Source organism: Eptesicus fuscus, chromosome 8 (genome assembly GCF_027574615.1).
Source record: "Eptesicus fuscus isolate TK198812 chromosome 8, DD_ASM_mEF_20220401, whole genome shotgun sequence".
Lineage (NCBI taxonomy): Eukaryota > Metazoa > Chordata > Mammalia > Chiroptera > Vespertilionidae > Eptesicus > Eptesicus fuscus.
Genome location: NC_072480.1, coordinates 75,915,695 through 75,933,603, shown reverse-complemented (window position 1 = coordinate 75,933,603; position 17,909 = coordinate 75,915,695). Strand labels below are relative to the sequence as shown.

General features: G+C 56.5%; 1 protein-coding gene across 1 annotated transcript in view; it reads left to right on the top strand.

Moving 5' to 3' along the window:
- GAS6 (growth arrest specific 6) overlaps window positions 1-17,270 on the top strand; it is a 47,709-nt gene extending 30,439 nt beyond the window's left edge. The window contains exons 7-15 of the mRNA XM_008143905.3: window positions 2,506-2,628; window positions 3,416-3,537; window positions 5,809-5,927; window positions 6,258-6,447; window positions 8,421-8,585; window positions 9,812-9,980; window positions 13,805-13,977; window positions 15,453-15,681; window positions 16,694-17,270. Of these exons, the coding sequence (XP_008142127.1) occupies window positions 2,506-2,628; window positions 3,416-3,537; window positions 5,809-5,927; window positions 6,258-6,447; window positions 8,421-8,585; window positions 9,812-9,980; window positions 13,805-13,977; window positions 15,453-15,681; window positions 16,694-16,848 (1,445 nt within the window). The 3' untranslated portion in view covers window positions 16,849-17,270. The remainder of the gene's footprint in view (window positions 1-2,505; window positions 2,629-3,415; window positions 3,538-5,808; window positions 5,928-6,257; window positions 6,448-8,420; window positions 8,586-9,811; window positions 9,981-13,804; window positions 13,978-15,452; window positions 15,682-16,693) is intronic.
- The last annotated feature ends 639 nt before the right edge of the window (window positions 17,271-17,909 follow it).

Here is a 17,909-nt window from a genome sequence, read left to right as displayed (position 1 = left end):
TTGAGGAGGAGACAGTGGTCTGAGAGAACCCCTGCATCCTGTGGCCTTTTCCCCCCAGAGTGTGGGCAGGACAGCAGGGTGGGGTCTGCACCTGCCCGAGTCAGGGGGCCAAAGGGTGCTCTCCTTACGATGACTGATTAATAATCAGTGTGATGGCAGGAACCCCACCTGGTGGCCAGGTCTCAGGGTGTGCCTGCCGATACTGGCCCTCACACAGCTCCCTTCTCTGGGCCATTTCTTTGGGGACCTTGGGACACCAGACCTAGGCACAGGGTGCTTTGGGGAATGGGGACCATGGAAGATACTGGACTTTTCATCACGCCCTCCTTGGATGTTGGGGGGGGGGGCATAAAGTGAAGGGGGAGGTCCCTGAACCCCTGTTTCAAGCACTGGGAAGCATGAGAAAAACGGGCACTGGGTTGGTGAGTTCAGGGCTCCGGACTCTCCACCATCTCTCCTTCGCTGCAAGAAGGGACTGGGCAGCCTCAGGCCGTGTGGCCGGGCAGGTGAGCTGGGCCGGCCCCTCTCCTAAGGAGAGAAGCAGATGTGGGCCCCATGGGAAGAGGGGGGTTGGACCTGCGGGCCCCTTGGCCACAACGCACACATTGGGCTTGGGCTTGGGCTTTATGTGCTCAGTGCCAACACCATTTGCCTGCCTGCCCACGTTCAGCTTTCCTGGGTCACCACACTGTGATTAATCGTTGTTCAGTGGCATCTTCAATGGGCAAAGTGTCATTGAGGAGGAAGGAGGGGAGGGGGGCTAAGGTCATGGAGGCTGCAAGGATGGGGGTCGGGCGCGGCCTGGGCCCCCAGTTCCACCAGCCGCATTGAAGGAGGCTCTACAGCAAAGCAGTTGCTCTGGGAGAAGAAAGAGAGATGACTGAGGGTCATGATGGACACAATGGAATTCGGGGTTCCATCTGCTATTTCTTGTAGGGAAGAGATGGCCCAGTGCTGGGTCTTCTGGGCTGCGGCAAGGACAGACTCCTGCCAGGAGAGAGAGTCCCATTCCAGGCCCTTCCCTGGTGCTGCTGTGACGCTGGTCCCCAAGGGTGTTCCAGACCAGCAGCTCTGGAACGTTGGAAAATGCCGCCTCTCGGGTCCTCCCTGCCAACCGAGTCAGAAGGTTGGGGGTAGGCCATCCAGGTGGAGCTGGGGCTCTGGGGCAGCTCGGGCCTGAGGACCCCTGTGCAGGACATCCTGGAGCGGCCAGCAGGATAGTATCTGCTGTGGTCAGAGTTTGCCTGACCAGCCATGCTTGGTGCTGGGCGGCTGCTCCAGCACTGGGACGGGGCAGCTGCAAGTGTACACGGGGTGCTCACCCAGAAGAGCCGTCTCCTCCCCACTCCAGGGAGCTCTGCCCGTGTCCCTGGTGCGGCTGGTGCCAGTCTGCATCCACCATTGCACTTGCCGAGGGGAAGCCGGGTTTCTAAGCTCCCAGATGTGGGGTTGGCCAGCCTGGCTCCTGAAATGAAATACAGGTTCCGAAGCAACACCACAGGTCAATACTGACCCAGGAGAACCCGGCTGTTTTACACACTTGCTCTTGGGGAACACGTGCTGTTGGTGTTGGCTCATTCTGACATCTGTGAGCCAGGTCTTACAGCAAGCATGTCAAACGCCCGGGCCGCGGGCTGTGGGCCACGTGCCTCATTTATCTGGCCCGTGTTGGCCTTTGAGTTTGACATGCTTATCTTACATTGTCCATGTTTGAAAGCCTGTGTTTGTTGGTAAACTATCCTTTGTAAAGAAATTATGAATAGTTGGGAAGCTTTGTAATACAGGGCTGTATGTTGCCATAGGAGGAATCGCATGTTATTTGAAATAATCACATTTTCTAGAACCAACACTTTCTAGATATTCCTTCTGTTGCTGAAGGGAATGGGTTTTTAACAGGGTTTTTGGTTGCCAAAGTGGCAGAATGGATGGAAATATCAGGATGGAGCCTTGGTGATGTATCATTACTGGGGTTTGATTTCCAAAGGACAGAGCCCAGTGTGAGGAGCGTGGAGGCCGTCCCTGGTGGTGGAGATGAGTCCAGGGTGCCCAGAGGGAAGCAGGGGGCTCCAGGGGCACAGGACAGGGCTGTAGCTCAAAAGGCCCCCAGGGGGTACTGTTTTACCTTCCTGTGCTGCAATTATTTGAATTAAACAACAATTCTGTGCACACCTCTGGCCAAGCAGTGCTCTCTCCAGTGTCGGAAATTGACCTTCTCGACCAGGACCTTGATCAGAAAGTCCCTCCATCCTCAGTCCCCGCTCCTGGGCCTAGAGCTGAAAAGTCCAGTGGATGGAAGGAAGGGGACAGGCGGGAAGGGGGAGAGGGGGAAGAGGAAGAGGGCAGGGTCAGGACCAGAGGAACTTGGGACCAGGATGCTCTCAGGGGCCTGTTGTCAGCCTGCCAGCAGGGCGGCAGTACATTCCTGGCTCACCACTGGCGGCCTAGGCCGGCTGCATCCTCCCTGTCAATCTGGACACAGCTGTGGTCCTCTGGGTTGTTTTGCAGACATAGATGAATGTGCAGATGCGGATGCCTGCGGGGAGGCGCGCTGCAGGAACCTGCCCGGCTCCTACTCCTGCCTGTGCGACGAGGGCTACGCATTCAGTTCCCAGGAGAAGGCCTGCCGAGGTACCCATCCCAGCCGCTGCAGGCACCGCACACATACATATGCATGCACTGCACGTATGTAAACATGTACACTGTGTGTACATGCATTCGTGTGCACATGCTCATCACACATGTGTGCGCCACACACATATGCACACACACGGGCTTCTTGATGCAGCTGGGCACCTTCTCCAACATGCCACAGGCACAGAGGTAGATACACAAGGACATGCCTGTGCTCCTGCAGCTCCCTGGGGCTGCTCTCCAGCCTCCACTCAACCAGCTGTATTTGGGCTCAGGCCTGTGAGCTCTCACTCCCCCTGCTGAGTCCAGCCATGTCCTCGGGGAGCCCAGAGAGATGTTCTCTCTCCCCAGCTTCTTGCCTGGTGCCCTGGCAGCTGCCCAAAACTTGAGGGAGATGATAGGGTGGTCCCGGCCCCTGCACCCTCCTCCTCTGTCTCCCAGATCCACTCTCGAGCCCCCCAAACACTCCAGGGACTACTGTCCATGGCACAAACCCGCCCCAGAACCTTCAAGCCAAGCGTCGTACAGACGAGATTGTTTGCTGACCTGGGAGTGTGTGGCAGGCTTCACTCGTCCTAACATCCTCCCTCACCTTGTGCAGTAACTGCTCCCCTAGGAAAGAGCAGGCCGGACGCTGGGGCTGCGGGGAGGCCAGGGTGGGACCTCTGGAAGTGGGGGCTTGGAGGCCTCCCAAGTCACAGTGAACACGCCATGGATGTGATCAGAGAGCAAGCATGTGCGATTGCACCAAGTGAGGTGGGGACGTTTCCCTTGTGGCCAACAGATGTGGACGAGTGTACGGAGGGGCGCTGTGAGCAGGCCTGCGTCAACTCCCCGGGGACCTACACCTGCCACTGCAACGGACGCGGGGGCCTCAAGCTGTCCCGGGACATGAACACCTGCGAGGTAGCACCCACCTGTAGCCGGGACCTCGGCCTTGCCCTCAATTGACTGGGCTGTCCAAGCAGGCTCTTTTTTATTTTGTCCTTTAGAAGCTGGTGGATAGGGTTCCTGGGAGAAATGCTTTTGCTGAAAGGCCTGGTGTGCTTGGGGCTACGTGGAGAGATGTTGGGTGGGAGACGTGCTGATCCCACCCCAGGGGTTCGGTTGTATCTATGAGATCGCTACAGCAGCTCCCTACACCACCACGGACCAGGTGGTGTGGATCTGCAGTGTGCATCACTGGCACGGAAATGATGTATCCTTGCCCCGCAGGTCCCTCACATGTGCCATCTATGCCTCCTGACTCTGGGGTCCCTAACGTGTGCCATCTATGCCTCCTGACTCTGAGGTTTCTCAGGTGTACCCTCTGAGCCTCCTGATTCTGGGGTTCCTCAGGTGTGCCCTCCATGCCTCCTGACTCTGAGGTTCCTCGGGTGTGCCCTCTGAGCCTCCTGACTCTGAGGTTCCTCAGGTGTGCCCTCCATGCCTCCTGACTCTGAGGTCCCTCAGGTGTGCCCTCCATACCTCCTGACTCTCAGGTTCCTCGGGTGTGCCCTCTGAGCCTCCTGACTCTGAGGTTCCTTGGGTGTGCCCTCTGAGCCTCCTGACTCTCAGGTTCCTCAGGTGTGCCCTCTGAGCCTCCTGACTCAGGTCCCTCATGTGTGCCCTCTGAGCCTCCTGACTCTGGGGTCCCTCAGGTGTGCCCTCTGAGCCTCCTGACTCTGAGGTCCCTTAGGTGTCCCCTCTGAGCCTCCTGATTCTGGGGTTCCTCAGGTGTGCCCTCCATGCCTCCTGACTCTGAGGTTCCTCGGGTGTGCCCTCCATGCCTCCTGACTCTCAGGTTCCTCGGGTGTGCCCTCTGAGCCTCCTGACTCTCAGGTTCCTCGGGTGTGCCCTCTGAGCCTCCTGACTCTGAGGTCCCTCAGGTGTGCCCTCTGAGCCTCCTGACTCTGAGGTCCCTCAGGTGTGCCCTCTGAGCCTCCTGACTCTGTGGTTCCTCAGGTGTGCCCTCTGAGCCTCCTGACTCTGGGGTTCCTCATGTGTGCCCTCTGAGCCTCCTAACTCTGAGGTGCCTCAGGTGTGCCCTCTGAGCCTCCTGACTCTGGGGTTCCTCATGTGTGCCCTCTGAGCCTCCTGACTCTGTTGTTCCTCAGGTGTGCGGTCAGTGCCTCCTGACTCTGGCTGGCCCCTGACCACCCCCTTGGGGCTCACACCGCTGTGTCCCTCTGGCAGGGAGAAGCTGCACTGTAGAGCAGCCTCCAGTAACCAGAGGAACAACGGGAATAACAAAGCACACCTGACCCATGTAACCTGGTCAAGACGAGCTTCAGGGAAGTCTCCAAATACTGCTCAACTGATTTTTTTTTTTTTAATTTCAACCATATCATTATCTATGAAGAATTCTTCAAAAAAATGAAATGCATGCCCAGACAAGTAACACAAAACCTAGAAATGGTCTGACTAATCAACGAAAGCATACAAATGCTTTCCAGCGACCAGAACACTAACGTTTTAACTGCCCCAAGGACATCGGGAACCCAACGTTAGTGGATGGCATCCATCCAGAAACACCAGCCTCCAAGCCTCCGTATTTTATTGATTTTACAGTATTTTATAGTTGCTTTTTATTATTCCCTATACTTTGTGTAGGTTTGAAATATTTCATAATTTTAAAAAAATAAGAGGGAAAAAAAACATTGGCAGGGAAGGTGGCTGTGGAGAAGTGCTCTAGGGCCGTGGTCGGCAAACTGCGGCTCGCGAGCCACATGCAGCTCTTTGGCCCCTTGAGTATGGCTCTTCCACAAAATACCACGGCCTGGGCGAATCTGTTTTGAAGAAGTGGCGTTAGAAGAAGTTTAAGTTTAAAAAATTTGGCTCTCAAAAGAAATTTCAATCGTTGTACTGTTGATATTTGGCTCTGTTGACTAATGAGTTTGCCGACCACTGCTCTAGGGGATCCCCCTGGGAGTGCAGGAGCCCGAGGCTTCTGGGGAGACCGGGTCCAGCCTCACCCTGGAGCCCCACACAGTAGGTGGGCTCTCACGGAATCTTGAGGGGTTTTAGCAGGAATCAAGCCCTGACGTCAAGCACTACCTGTGTGTGTGCCAGGGCCCTCGCTGGGCGGGGTGAGTGGCAGCACACAGAGGACTGGGCCTGCGTCTGGCGGGCCCTTCAGAGCCGGAAGAGGGGCTGAACCAGGGCATGCCCCTGCCTGATGCGCTCCCGTTCCCACAGGACATTCTGCCCTGTGTGCCTTTCAACGTGGCCAAAAGCGTGAAGTCCTTGTACCTGGGCCGCATGTTCAGCGGGACACCAGTGATCAGACTGCGCTTCAAAAGGCTGCAGCCCACGAGGTGAGAAGGTGGCTTACCCAACAGGCCCCTGGGAAATGGCCGTCTGATGCTCTGCTCCCCATGTTCCCTGGGTGACACCCAGAATGGTCCTGGCTGCCCTCGCTGTCAGCTCAGTCTTGGCACTGACTGAGCCACAGTGTGGATTTCGTGCTGGGCTCTGGGTCAGCGCCAGCAGGACACGTCCCATAGGCGCTCTGCCCCGGGTGCCTGTCGGGGCTTGGCAGGGGTTGCCATGGGACGCTGGCCTGCTTTCCTGTTTCTCTTGCTGGGGCCAGTCTGAGCTCTCACCGGCCTGCGTCTAACCACTTTGTGTCTCGGTGCCGCGCTCAGATTGGTGGCCGAGTTCGACTTCAGGACCTTTGACCCCGAAGGCATCCTCTTCTTTGCTGGAGGTCATCAAGGCAGCAACTGGATTGTCCTGGGCCTGCGGGCCGGGCGGCTGGAGCTGCAGCTCCGCTACCACGGCGTCGGCCGCGTCACCAGCAGCGGGCCCATCATCAACCACGGCATGTGGCAGACGGTGAGTGTGGCCCCACGACCCCTCCTGGGCCAGCCTGGGTCCCCTGGGATGAGGCCCCGGCAGTTACTCATTCACTCACACACTCAACAGTTGGTGGGTACTGCACCTGGCAGGACAGGCCCTCTGTCCCCCCAAAACTTGCAGTCTGATGGGGCATTAGCTCATCATGTAATCAGAGCGTGGCTCCCACCTCGAGAGCCATGACTCTCAGCAGGGGAAATTCCACCAGGGGACATGTGTCTGTATCTGGAGACACAGTTTGTGGGTAGGGGGCCCTGGCACTGGGTCAAGGCCAGGGAAGTTGCTAGATACCCTGCAGCACACAGAATGCCCCACTGTGGCGAACCCTCCAGTTCAAACTGTTCATAGTGCTATAGCTGAGAAACCCTGGTCAGGGTCCAGGCACCTGCTCCGTCTCCACGTGGCCTGTCCAGACTCCAGGAGCTCACCTGTCCGCGTAAGGCAGGCTCAGATGGACACACTGACTCCGTCCCGGGCTCTGGCTTCTGGTGTCTGCCCTGTTCCTGCTGAAATCACCCTCGGGTGCCTCGTATGGACAACGTCCTGCTGAGACCTGACCTGGAGGCAGCTGTTCCGCCAGATGTTGGCTTTGGAGCACTCTGCCTTGTCCTGCCCCCCACGCCCGGAGCAAAGCAGCCTGGGAAGCCACAGGCTCCCTCCAACAGTTCAGAGGCTCCATAATTGGAAGTGGGCCTTTAAAAGTAAACACTTGAACGAGAAATGAGGAAAACGTTCTCTTTTCCTTTAGAAGTGGAGATAAAATGGAAAAGGTCGCCCAGCCTCTGTGAATGAAAACACTTAGATGTTTGCTAATATTTCCGTCCTGTCAAGTACTGCTTAGTTCCTTCTCTCCTCACCTCTTAAAGTGAAAGTATCTCCAAAGCAGCAACAATAAATCTGGAAGGAAGCCGCCTTCAGCACGGGTTGAAGCAGGTGTTCCCTCCATGGTTGTGGGCGTGAGGGGTCCTGGGTGGCTGGGGACGGTGCCCAGGTGAGGAAGTGGGGGCAGCATGGCCAGTCGGTCGACTGAGGTACCATCCACCCTAAGAAGGAGCTGGTCCTTGAGGAGCAGGGTCAGCTCAGGGACGATTTCTTTCCAATCTGTCCACCGTTTCTAACCAGTCCCTGCCCCCACGGCACCCCACACACAGACACCACGCTCTTTTGACCAAACTCAGACCCAAGTACCTAAATGTTTTTCCACATTAGCCAAAGAGGAAACTGTTCAATTTCTGGAAGATTAGGGAGATACACAGTATATAGAGGGATAGGTTTTAAAATATTTCCTACACAGAAAGTAGAAAAGAATGAAGAGTCTTAGAATGAACTCATGTGTTCATTTAGCATCGAGTGGATGCCAGGTTCTGAGATGAGTGTTGGAGATTTAGAAATAAAATGTGCTTTCCTGCCTTCAGTGGTGCACAGCTGAAGATAAGAAGGACCAAAATGGGGGTGCAGTGATGTCAGGGCTGGACTTAGTGGGGTGGTGACATCAGGGCTGGCCCAGTAACATCAGGTCTGACCCACATGGGTGATGACATCAGAGCTGACCCAGTGGGGTGGTGACATCAGGGCTGGCCCAGTGGGGTGTGATGTCAGCCACAGTTCCCACTCCCTGGCTGAGGTTTAGGGAAGTGCTCTGAGACAGTGGATGAGAAAAATGACTCCAAATGGGCTCCCTTGGAGGGAGAGGATGGGCGGGGAGTAGGGAATGGTATTAGCACTATCTTCCCTCCAGAGGGGAGGGGAGGGACGTCCGGTCCTGCCCACGGCCTCCAGGCACCGACCACATGGAGGCTGTATGGGCACACGGAGGCAGGGAGGAGGTGTGGGTGACGGGCATGTCATCCTGAGCTGGGGAGTCTTGTGGTCCTGGGTGGTGATGAGTGTGGTCCCCTGAGGCTGGTGCCCCTCAGACGGCACACTCCCACTCTCATAGCTGGTTTTTCCAGGTCTCCATTGAGGAGCTGGAGCAGAGTCTGGTCATTAAGGTGAACAAGGATGCCGTGATGAAGATCGTGGTGGCCGGGAATCTGTTTCAGCAGGTCAGGGGCCTGTACCACCTCAACCTCACCGTGGGAGGCATTCCCTTCAAGGAGAAAGACCTCGTCCAGCCTGTAAGTGCGTCACTCACCCCTGGGGTCGGGGTCGGGGCCGGGGCCTGGGCCTGGGGTCGGGCTAAAGACAAGGGTTAGCTGTGAGCTGCCCTGTGCTTCGGGTTAACTAGGTTGGGCGAAGGTCCCGGAGAAAGGTCAAGTTTTCCCGGAAGTGAACAAGCAGCAGGTGCAACTGATACACATCTATCTCACCATCACTTCCTATGAGACTCACGTGAGCTTTCATCTGAATTGATAACAGAAATGTCAGTTTTGCAGTGGAGATAAAAACACAATGAAATTATTCCTTAACAAAAAGAGCAATCGGCTTTTTTGGACAATTCCTAAGAACATTTGGGTTGTTGACCCTGCCAGGATTTCTGTAGGGGAAAAGGCCTATCGGGGCGGTCAGTACTGGTCACGTTTAGCGTCCTGCCCTTCCCCTCCCACCACGTGCCTTCGCCCCTCATCTGTGCTTCTCCCTCTCCCAGCATGCTGATGTCCGGGGCCAGAATCCTTGGCACTGTGACAATGGTTTCCACACCAGATATGAGTCATGCGTTGATGTTCTGCATAGTGGGTGGTATTAGCACTATCTTCCCTCCAGAGGGGGGAGGGGAGGGACGTCCTGTCCTGCCCGCGGCCTCCAGGACCCGCCCTGTTCCAGGGCTTCCATCCCACAGTTACCAGTTGCATCTCTTATGCCTCCTCATTCTACAGATCCAAGCTGAAGTGCCCTGATTTGCTCAAAACCATCTAGAAAGTGGGCGGCCGGGCTGGAATCAGTCTTCCCGGCCCCGAGACTTGCATCCGTGGGTGCTTTTTGGGTGCCGGGTAAGAAGACCAGGCACAACTGTGGTATAAGTGCTGCCTCACCCCACATCCTTTCAGCTGGTGGCCAGTGCTCCCTACTCTGTTTTATAAATGGGGACACCGATGCAGACAGAGCAGGTGGGGTTCACGACACGATTCGTGTTCTCAGACTGCAGGGAAGGAGGGCCCACCCACCGTGTGTGGCGCACTCAGAGGGGTTCTGCAGTAAGTCATTTGTCGAGGACAGCGCCCCTTTGTGAAATAGACAACCTCCACGCGTAGGGTTTGGCCATCTTGCAGCCGATTTTCACCGGCCTGAGCCAGAGGGTGCCCCGTTCATCTGGCGAGGGTGGCACCCGCCATGGGTTCTCTCCTCGTGGTGTCTGGGAGACTGTGGCTGTGAGGAAACCACTGGGATTTCTCTGTCTTTCCAGATAAACCCCCGCCTGGATGGCTGCATGAGGAGCTGGAACTTGATGAACGGCGAAGACACCACCATCCAAGAAACGGTGAAAATGAACACGAAGATGCAGTGCTTCTCTGTGACAGAGAAAGGCTCCTTCTACCCGGGCAGCGGGTTTGCTTTCTACAGCCTCGACTATGGTAAGTCTGGGCTCCTCGGTGGGGAAGCCAGGACACACGAGGCCATGGAGAACCAAGGAACAGCTTCTTACCTGGGATGGCAGTGTCGGGGGCAAGCCGGGCCCACCATGGGCTGTGGGGCAGGAGGCAGCGGGCGGGGGCGCAGGCCCTGCCTCTCGGGCCTGTTTTGAGTTGGCCCAAGAGGAAGAAATGGCAGACGGAGAGAAGAGGCCCCCCTGCTGGTGCGGTGGTGGCTGAGCTGGGGAGGCTGGGCAGGGCCAGAAGGCTCTAAGAGGGCCTTTGCGGAGGGCTCCGAGACAAGACAAGCTTGCGTTTGTCCAAGTGGATGGAGAAGCTCCCAGAAGTGTACTCGGCATTGCCATCTCCAGGGACTCACGAGGCATTCAAAGGGGGCAGTATCTAAAAACCACAGTGCGGCTGACTCGGGGACTCCAGTGAGCCCAAGTTTTAAAGAAAGAGGAGAACGGGGGAAGGATGACTAGAAGCCGGTGGCCCAGGCCCAGACACTGCCCAGAAGGCTATTGCTCCCAAAAGAATTGAGGCTCCCAAGCCAGGGTTGAAAGCAACCAAGGAGCTCTCCATTTACACCTGGAGACAGACAGCACCAGGACAGGAAGGTGAAGCTCTGTGCGATACGGCACAGCGGGAAGAAGGCGGGAGGTGGGGCAGACAGAGGCAGGCCGGAGTGGCGGGCGGGGTCCCGATGCCATTGGCACACACTGAGCTGTGTGGGGATGGTGGGGATGGTGAGGGGGTGGGGCTGAGGTGAGCTGGGAACCCCTCGTTCATCGGTAAACTCAGTAAGGAGGTCTAGGAAGTGAGGGTAGCTGCAGAGGGTGGGCCCAGAGGCCCTCCTGGCTTCTGTAAAGCAGGGCCCAATTTCTTAAAACAAAACACAACACAGCTATCTCTTTCCTTTTATTATCAAATGAGTGACAACTTACAGTGAAAACAAATGATCCTAACATGCTGACAAGTGAGCGTTCCCCTAAACATAAACTTTACAGGACATGAATTAACATCCCAGGTCACGTTGTCGATTGCCCGATGATGGAAACGCTGTTCTGAGGCTGTGGCATGAGTGATTTGGATGGTGGTGGATGGCTAAGCAACTCTGTGATTTGATTCCGGTTTTCCCTAATCTTCTCCTTAGTTAGGTTTAAAATCAACCTTTGTTTCTCGAGCATACCCCAGTTGGAGCCTCGATCGTCACTGTGCCTGGGCTCATAGGCCTGAGTGGCTCTGAGCTTGAGAATGCTAGGAGGGCCATGCATCCTGGCCCAGGAAAATACACACAGAATTGTGCAAGCTCTTCCGGTGGGTTCACTGCCCCCCTCCCCCCGGCGCCCGCAGGGCACCCCGTCCAGAGCCTTCTCTGTGTGATGGCTCTTACCAGTGCTTCCTGCATCTCTCTGGCTCCTGGCCCCGCACCCTGGTCCAGGCAGGCTCTGTGGGAATTCCTCATGCTCTCTTTTCCACGGCCCACCGCGGTCCAGGGTCCCAGCATCACTGCAACGCCATCTCTCCTGGGGCCATTTCTGGCTTTGCCCTGCCTCTCATTTCCACCTTGCAAGAGTCCCACTGGGGTGCCCCAGCCCCTCCCTGTTCCTAAACTCTGGGCCTTTTATAGTTAAACTTCCACACTCCGTCTTTCCCCTGCTCTTCAGCCCAGGGCCGGCAGCATGCTCCCTCCAGACCTCACCTCCACACATCACCTCCAGCACACAGTGGGGCCTCTGAGTTCAAGGAGGGCCCATCCAGCTCAGAGGAGGTGAGACCTGCTCCTCCTCCTTAGCAAGACAGGCCATCCTCTCAGGACCCTGTGTCACCGGCCCCCTTGTATCTTTTCTTTAAGGACCAGAGCATTACCGTGTCGTTAAAGGTATTTTGGAAGAAAGAACCATTCACTCCTAATTGTACCTCCTAATATAATACATACATTATTCCTTTAGTCTTCATCTTTATACATACAAAGTGAGGACATCATCATAATGTTTATCAAATCATATAATATAAAACGCTTACTTCTTTTTTCACTTAAATTATAAACATTTTTCATGGTGTAACAGAGACATCACAGGCATAACCTCCCGTGACTGCAAACACTCCCATTACTGTACACGTCCCGGTCTGCTTACCCTCTTTGCTGTGTGGTTTTGATCTGTAAGTTCTGTGACAGCAAAGTCCAAACAGTATTCAGAATCTATGCATTTTTATTGAATCCTGAGCTATACCATTCATGTCCACTTTATAACAGGCTCATTGGGAAATCACAGGTTCCGTACTCTTTCTTTCCCTCTGCAGTAGTTCAGAGTCCTTGTGGACTCACTAGGTCTCGAGATCCGAGAAGCCGGTGCCTGAGAACAGTTCCCGAGGAGGGCTGAGGCACTGGTGCCTTCAACATGCTCCGACAGCCAGCCATGGGCCCAAACCCCGTCAGAGGAGAGACTCACACACCAGAGATCACACACCCGAGAACACTCCTCTCTTCCTTCACAACTAAAGGGAAAACTTGGCAACAGAGGAAAATGTGTGTGTGTGTGTGTGTGTGTGTGTGTGTGTGTATAAAATGTCTAATGTAATTATTTTTATAGTTATTTTTAAATTCTGTGTGCACTCGATTCAATGGACAGTTATTGAGAACTGACCATAGTGGACCCCACTTAGGGACGGGACCCACAGATAATTCGAGGAGCTCACAGTCCAGTGGGGAGGAGACAGAAACGGCGTCACGATTCACCCTCGGTTCACCTGAGCTCGGACGCGTGCAGCATTGCTTCAGTGTCATTCTGCCTGAACACCCTCCTCCGTCAGGATTTTCAAGTTCTTGTAAGATGAAAACACTTGAAAACCAAGAGGGCAGATGTTTTCTCTTGCTTCTTCATGAGCAGGCGATTCAAACATAAGGAGGAAACATGGGGTGGTATTTGCCCTCCGAGAACCACAATCCAGCCCTTCCCACCAAAATGTGGCTTTTGGAACTGTTTGTGTAAGATAGAGACATATTATATACATACTAGAGACCCAATGCACAAAATTCACGCAAGGGGCTCGGCCCTCGCAGCCACAGCGGCTTGCCTCGGCCCTCGCAGCCCCAGCTTCATCCAGAAGGTCGTCCGGAAGGTCATCCGGCTGTCTGGTCTAATTAGCATATTACTCTTTTATTATAGATTTCCTTTAAATGCATCATATATGGTATATCATATCACTTCTATATGACATACGATGCATGTAAATAAAAATCACTCCACTGAGGCATTGGAATAGTAAAAAAGCTGCAACTCACAATACACAATTGTATATGGTCTGTTGGGATGATGCTCGTGGCAGCTCATATTTGCATTGCAGTTTAAACTCTTCAAAGTGCAGCCAACCTTGTAGAACTGCCTGAAAGCCACAGGTCAGATGCAGTGGGACTGAGGCTGTGGCCTCCAACACGTCCTGTGGAAGAGCCGAGTCCTGCAGGAGAGACAGTGAGGGAGCCCAGGGCCCACACAGCACAGCACGCCAGCCTGTCCGGTCTGGTGGTCACTCCCGGGGCGTTCGGGAGACCAGGGCACTGGCCTGGCCAGAAGGAGCAGCTGCCCTCAGGTGGCCCAGTGCCTTTTGACTGAATCAAGTGTCTGAGTTGTCCTGTCCCTTCCCAGCTGTGGGCTGTTGGCTCAAACAGTAATGGCTTCTTAAGAGCTCAGCACTGAGTTCTTGGTCGGCTTCCCACCTGCTCCTGCAGCACTAGGCAGGGCTGGGGCTGCTGCGGGTGCTCTCTGCTCACTCCCACCTCTCCCGCGTTTGTATGGCCTCTTGATGCGCCGCCTTCATTGCAGCACGAACATCTCCGGACGTTGGGACCGAAACAACCTGGGAAATAGAGGTCGTGGCTCGGATCCGCCCCGCCACCGACACGGGGGTGCTGTTCGCACTGGTGGGTGACAACCACACTGTCGCCCTCTCCGTGGCCCTGGTCGACTACCACTCCACCAAGAAGCTCAAAAAGCAGGTACCACTCCCCATCCCGCCCCCAGGGTGGAGGGGCTGCCCCAGCGTCCAGCAAGCAACCCTGGGGCTGTCCACTCTCAGGACCCCAGCGTCCTTCCTGGGGTCGGGTCACCATCCCCTGCCCCTGGAAGTTCTGTACCACCCTCACACGTCTCTCACCAGAGTCTAACCAGCCATGCGTGGCTTGGGGACACTTGACATAGATCCCCTGACACAATATCCATCTAAGCTGTGTGGGCTGGGGAGGCCAGGGGCATTCGAGGCAGCAGTGCGATGGGGCGACCTTCCTGCCTATACAGCTGGCCAGCTCTGCGGGTTAGAACTATTTGAATTAGTTGCTCATATTTAAATCAGGTGATTTCACCAACAAATTCAGATTTCCAGTTTCTCTTGAAAAGTCAGATGTGCAAACACAGCCCGACCCCTCTGAGAACATTGTTCTCTGGAAGCCACCAACACAGAACAGCAAGGGTGGGCAGCAAACATAAACATCCTAGCAGGCAGCCGGGCCCTGCGGCCTGGAGTGCTCATGCTGCAGAACACACCTCTGACAACACGGGCCAGAAACACACTGACAACATGGAACAGAAACACAGTCTGGACCATGGGTCAGAAACATACTATAACAGAGCTCTGAGTACAGCTGCCCCTCCACACAGCCTGCCCTGTCCATTTCGACGCAGACCCCACCACTCCCTACTGTCCCCCGACTCTAAGCCAACTATCTCTGGTCTTGGGGCTGACTGTTTTCTTAGAGGACAGCTGAGAGGCCCTGGAAGTAGGTTTTATTCCCTCGTATCTGTCCAAAGCGGGGGAACGTGGCTGACCCTCAGGGGTGCGGGTTCAAGTCACCCTGTCCTCAAAGGCAGGCTCTTCTGATGACCAGGACTAGGCACTGACCGGTTTGGTTTACGCCCTGACACACTCACCACCACCAAGGCACAGGTGCACGTTCACACCAGTCCCCGGCGTTGGCGATAAACAGCTGTGGTGACCACCCAGGCAGGGAGAGTGAAGGAGGAGAGGGCAAGACTGACTGTGCTATGGAGGGTTTCTTCTGTCAGAGTGTGTTTCTGACCCGTGACATAGAGTGTGTTTCTGACCCGTGTCATAGAGTGTGTTTCTGACCCGTGTCATAGAGTGTGTTTCTGACCCGTGTCATAGAGTGTGTTTCTGACCCGTGTCATAGAGTGTGTTTCTGTTCTGTGTTGTCAGTGGCATGTCCTGCCCGCCATGAGCACCCCAGACTGCAGAGCCCCGCTGCCTGCTGGGTTGTTTATGTTTGCTGCCCACCCTTGCTGTTCTGTGCTGGTGGCTTCCCGTGATGCCTCCCGGCCCGCAGGAGACCCCTGCCCCCACGGAGGGCGCAGGGCATGGGGAAGGCCAGCGGGCCTCCAGCCCAGGACAGGGCACACAGGGTGGTTGCCGGGCTGCACCCCCCACCCCTGGGTGCTCAGGTGTGCTTCTCCCTTGCAGCTGGTCATCTTGGCTGTGGAGAATGTCACCCTGGCCCTGATGGAGATCAAGGTCTGTGACAGCCAAGAGCATGTGGTGACCATCTCCGTGACGGAGGGAGGGGCCACCCTGGCTGTTGACGGCACCAAAGGCCAGAGCGAAGTGAGCCCCGTGGAGCTGCAGGAGAGGCTGGCTGTCCTCGGGAGGCGCCTGCAGGGCCCTTTGCTCACCTTCGTCGGGGGACTGCCAGGTAGGGCTCCCTGTGGGCTGCAGGCTCGGAGGGGGGGGAGGGGGCACTGGCTGTTCTGACCACCCCCGACTCGCATGCCCCCAACAGCCAAGGAGTTTCTGCACTGAGATGCACTTTTGCTTTGGAGCAAGAGAGAATACAGGTAGGTTTATTGGCTGGCATTGTGAGCATTCATGTTCACCAACACCAGCCTAGCAGCTTATCGGTTGAGGTTGAGAACATGCCCCTGGGAACATGCGTCAGGCAGTGACTCCAGCCAAGGCCTGTGGGAAGGCCCAGCTGACCTGGAGCAGGCTGGAGCCAGGTGCCAGTGCCCCAGGCCGGTTTCCCCCTGAGTCCTGGTGCCCAGCTGCTGCAGCAGTGAGCCGAGTAATCACCAGCCCCTCCTGAGTCGGGCAGGGGGTGCAGAGTGGGGAGGGCAGTGCACAGCTGCCGCCTACAGGCGGGGCTGGACCTGTTTCTGGTCAGATGGAGAGTGTCCTTGCCCATGGGGCCTGCCATGAGCCGAGTGATCAGGGCAAAGTGGTGAAAAGGCAGGCGAGGGCCAGGTGCCGATGATGTAAGCCGGTCTCCGTGTGCTCCCGCGGCCCCCGCAGGGTCTCCACTTGCTGGGGACAGCAGGATTTCGTTCTTGGCTACCAGACACAAACTCCCATTTAGTTTTCATAAACAGAGCTTTGAAGAGGGTGAGAGAGGGCCCGGCGGCCCTGCAGCATGAATGATTCATTCGGGCCAAGAAGATAATATTTATTTAACTGACTTGACTATCTGTGGGCACTTCCTTGTGGGGCAAAGGAGGGTTTCTTGCCAGAGCCTGGCTGGCAGATGGTCAGTGCTTGCCTGTGGGCACATACAAGGGACGGTGATGTTCTGGAGAAAAGGAATCGGTGCCCTTGAGGAGGAAGGCCGGGCCTGAGCGGGCCCCGCGGTGCCAGTGAGCGCTGCGGCGGGGACGCCAGGGTGGGGAGCCCAGCCTCCTAAGACGGTGTTTGTTCTTTCCCCGCCGGCCCAGATGTGCCGGTGACCTCAGCGCCAGTCACGGCTTTCTACCACGGCTGCATGACGCTCGAGGTCAACCAGAAGGCGCTGGACCTGGACGAGGCCGCCTACAAGCACAGCGACATCACGTCGCACTCCTGTCCCCCGGTCAAGCCGGCCAGCCCCTAGAGTGACCGCTGCTGCAGGAGGAGCCGCCCCGGAGCGCTCCTCACGCTTTCTTCTCAAAGCAAGCCGGCAGGGAAGGCGGCCAGAACCCTCCCAGAGGGCCAGAACCCCAGCCCGCCCCGCCAGCAGCCCCCCGAAACACTGAATCCTCCTCGCGAGCCGAGTTTCTTTTGAGACCTTCTTTGCCTTGTAATATATGTGTAAATACGTGAGAAGACTAATGTTAATGACCCAGAAGCACACCCCGACCCCCAGAGCGTCCTGCGTGAAGCTGGGCTCCGAGGAGCCGGCCTGAGGGTGGAGGCAGGGGGCCCGCACAGGCCCGAGGGGACCCAGGAACATAATTCTCTGTTATTTTTATTACCAAATGCTTCTTTCTGACCTAAAACTATGGGGAAATAAACTATTTACAGAAACCTTTTTAACTCTGTGTCGGCAGTCTCTGCTCCTTGCAGCCTCAGTGCTCAACCGCTCGGGGTAAGACGGCGGAAGGAAGAACTGGTGCCGGGGGTCTGCGGCCGAGGGAGGCCTCGTGCACGGACCTCACCTCTGCCCGCTCACCGGAATCTCCCCAGCGCCCACCTGAGCCCCAGTCCCGGGTGGAGCTGGGCTCTGTGAGAGAGATGAGCCCCCCTCCCTGGGGCAGGGGCCGGCTGGCCCCGGGCACTCTCCTGAGCGGGACAGTGGGGTAAATGGAAGCGCAGGGTCGGCCCCTCCGTCTCACATCTTCTCTGCGGCTGTGAACAGCTGGGACGGAACCAGGAGGTGGGCCCCGCATTCGGCTCCCCCTGGGCCTCGCTCCTGGGGCTCCTGGTCCATCAGGGGGTGGAGCAGACAGTCCTCACCCTGACCCCAGGAGAGCGAGGGGCCGTGACAACACCAGCTGTGGGAAAGTGCACGTGGGCGCCGGGAGCCCCCACACAGCAGAGGTCACTGCGGCCTGCGGTCCCGAGGGGACACCAAGACCCAGCCTGGGAGGGTACAGTGGGACACGTCCATGCTGTGCCTGACGTGACGGTCGGGGAGGGGGCACGTGCCCCACAGCCGGGGGCGCCATCACGGTG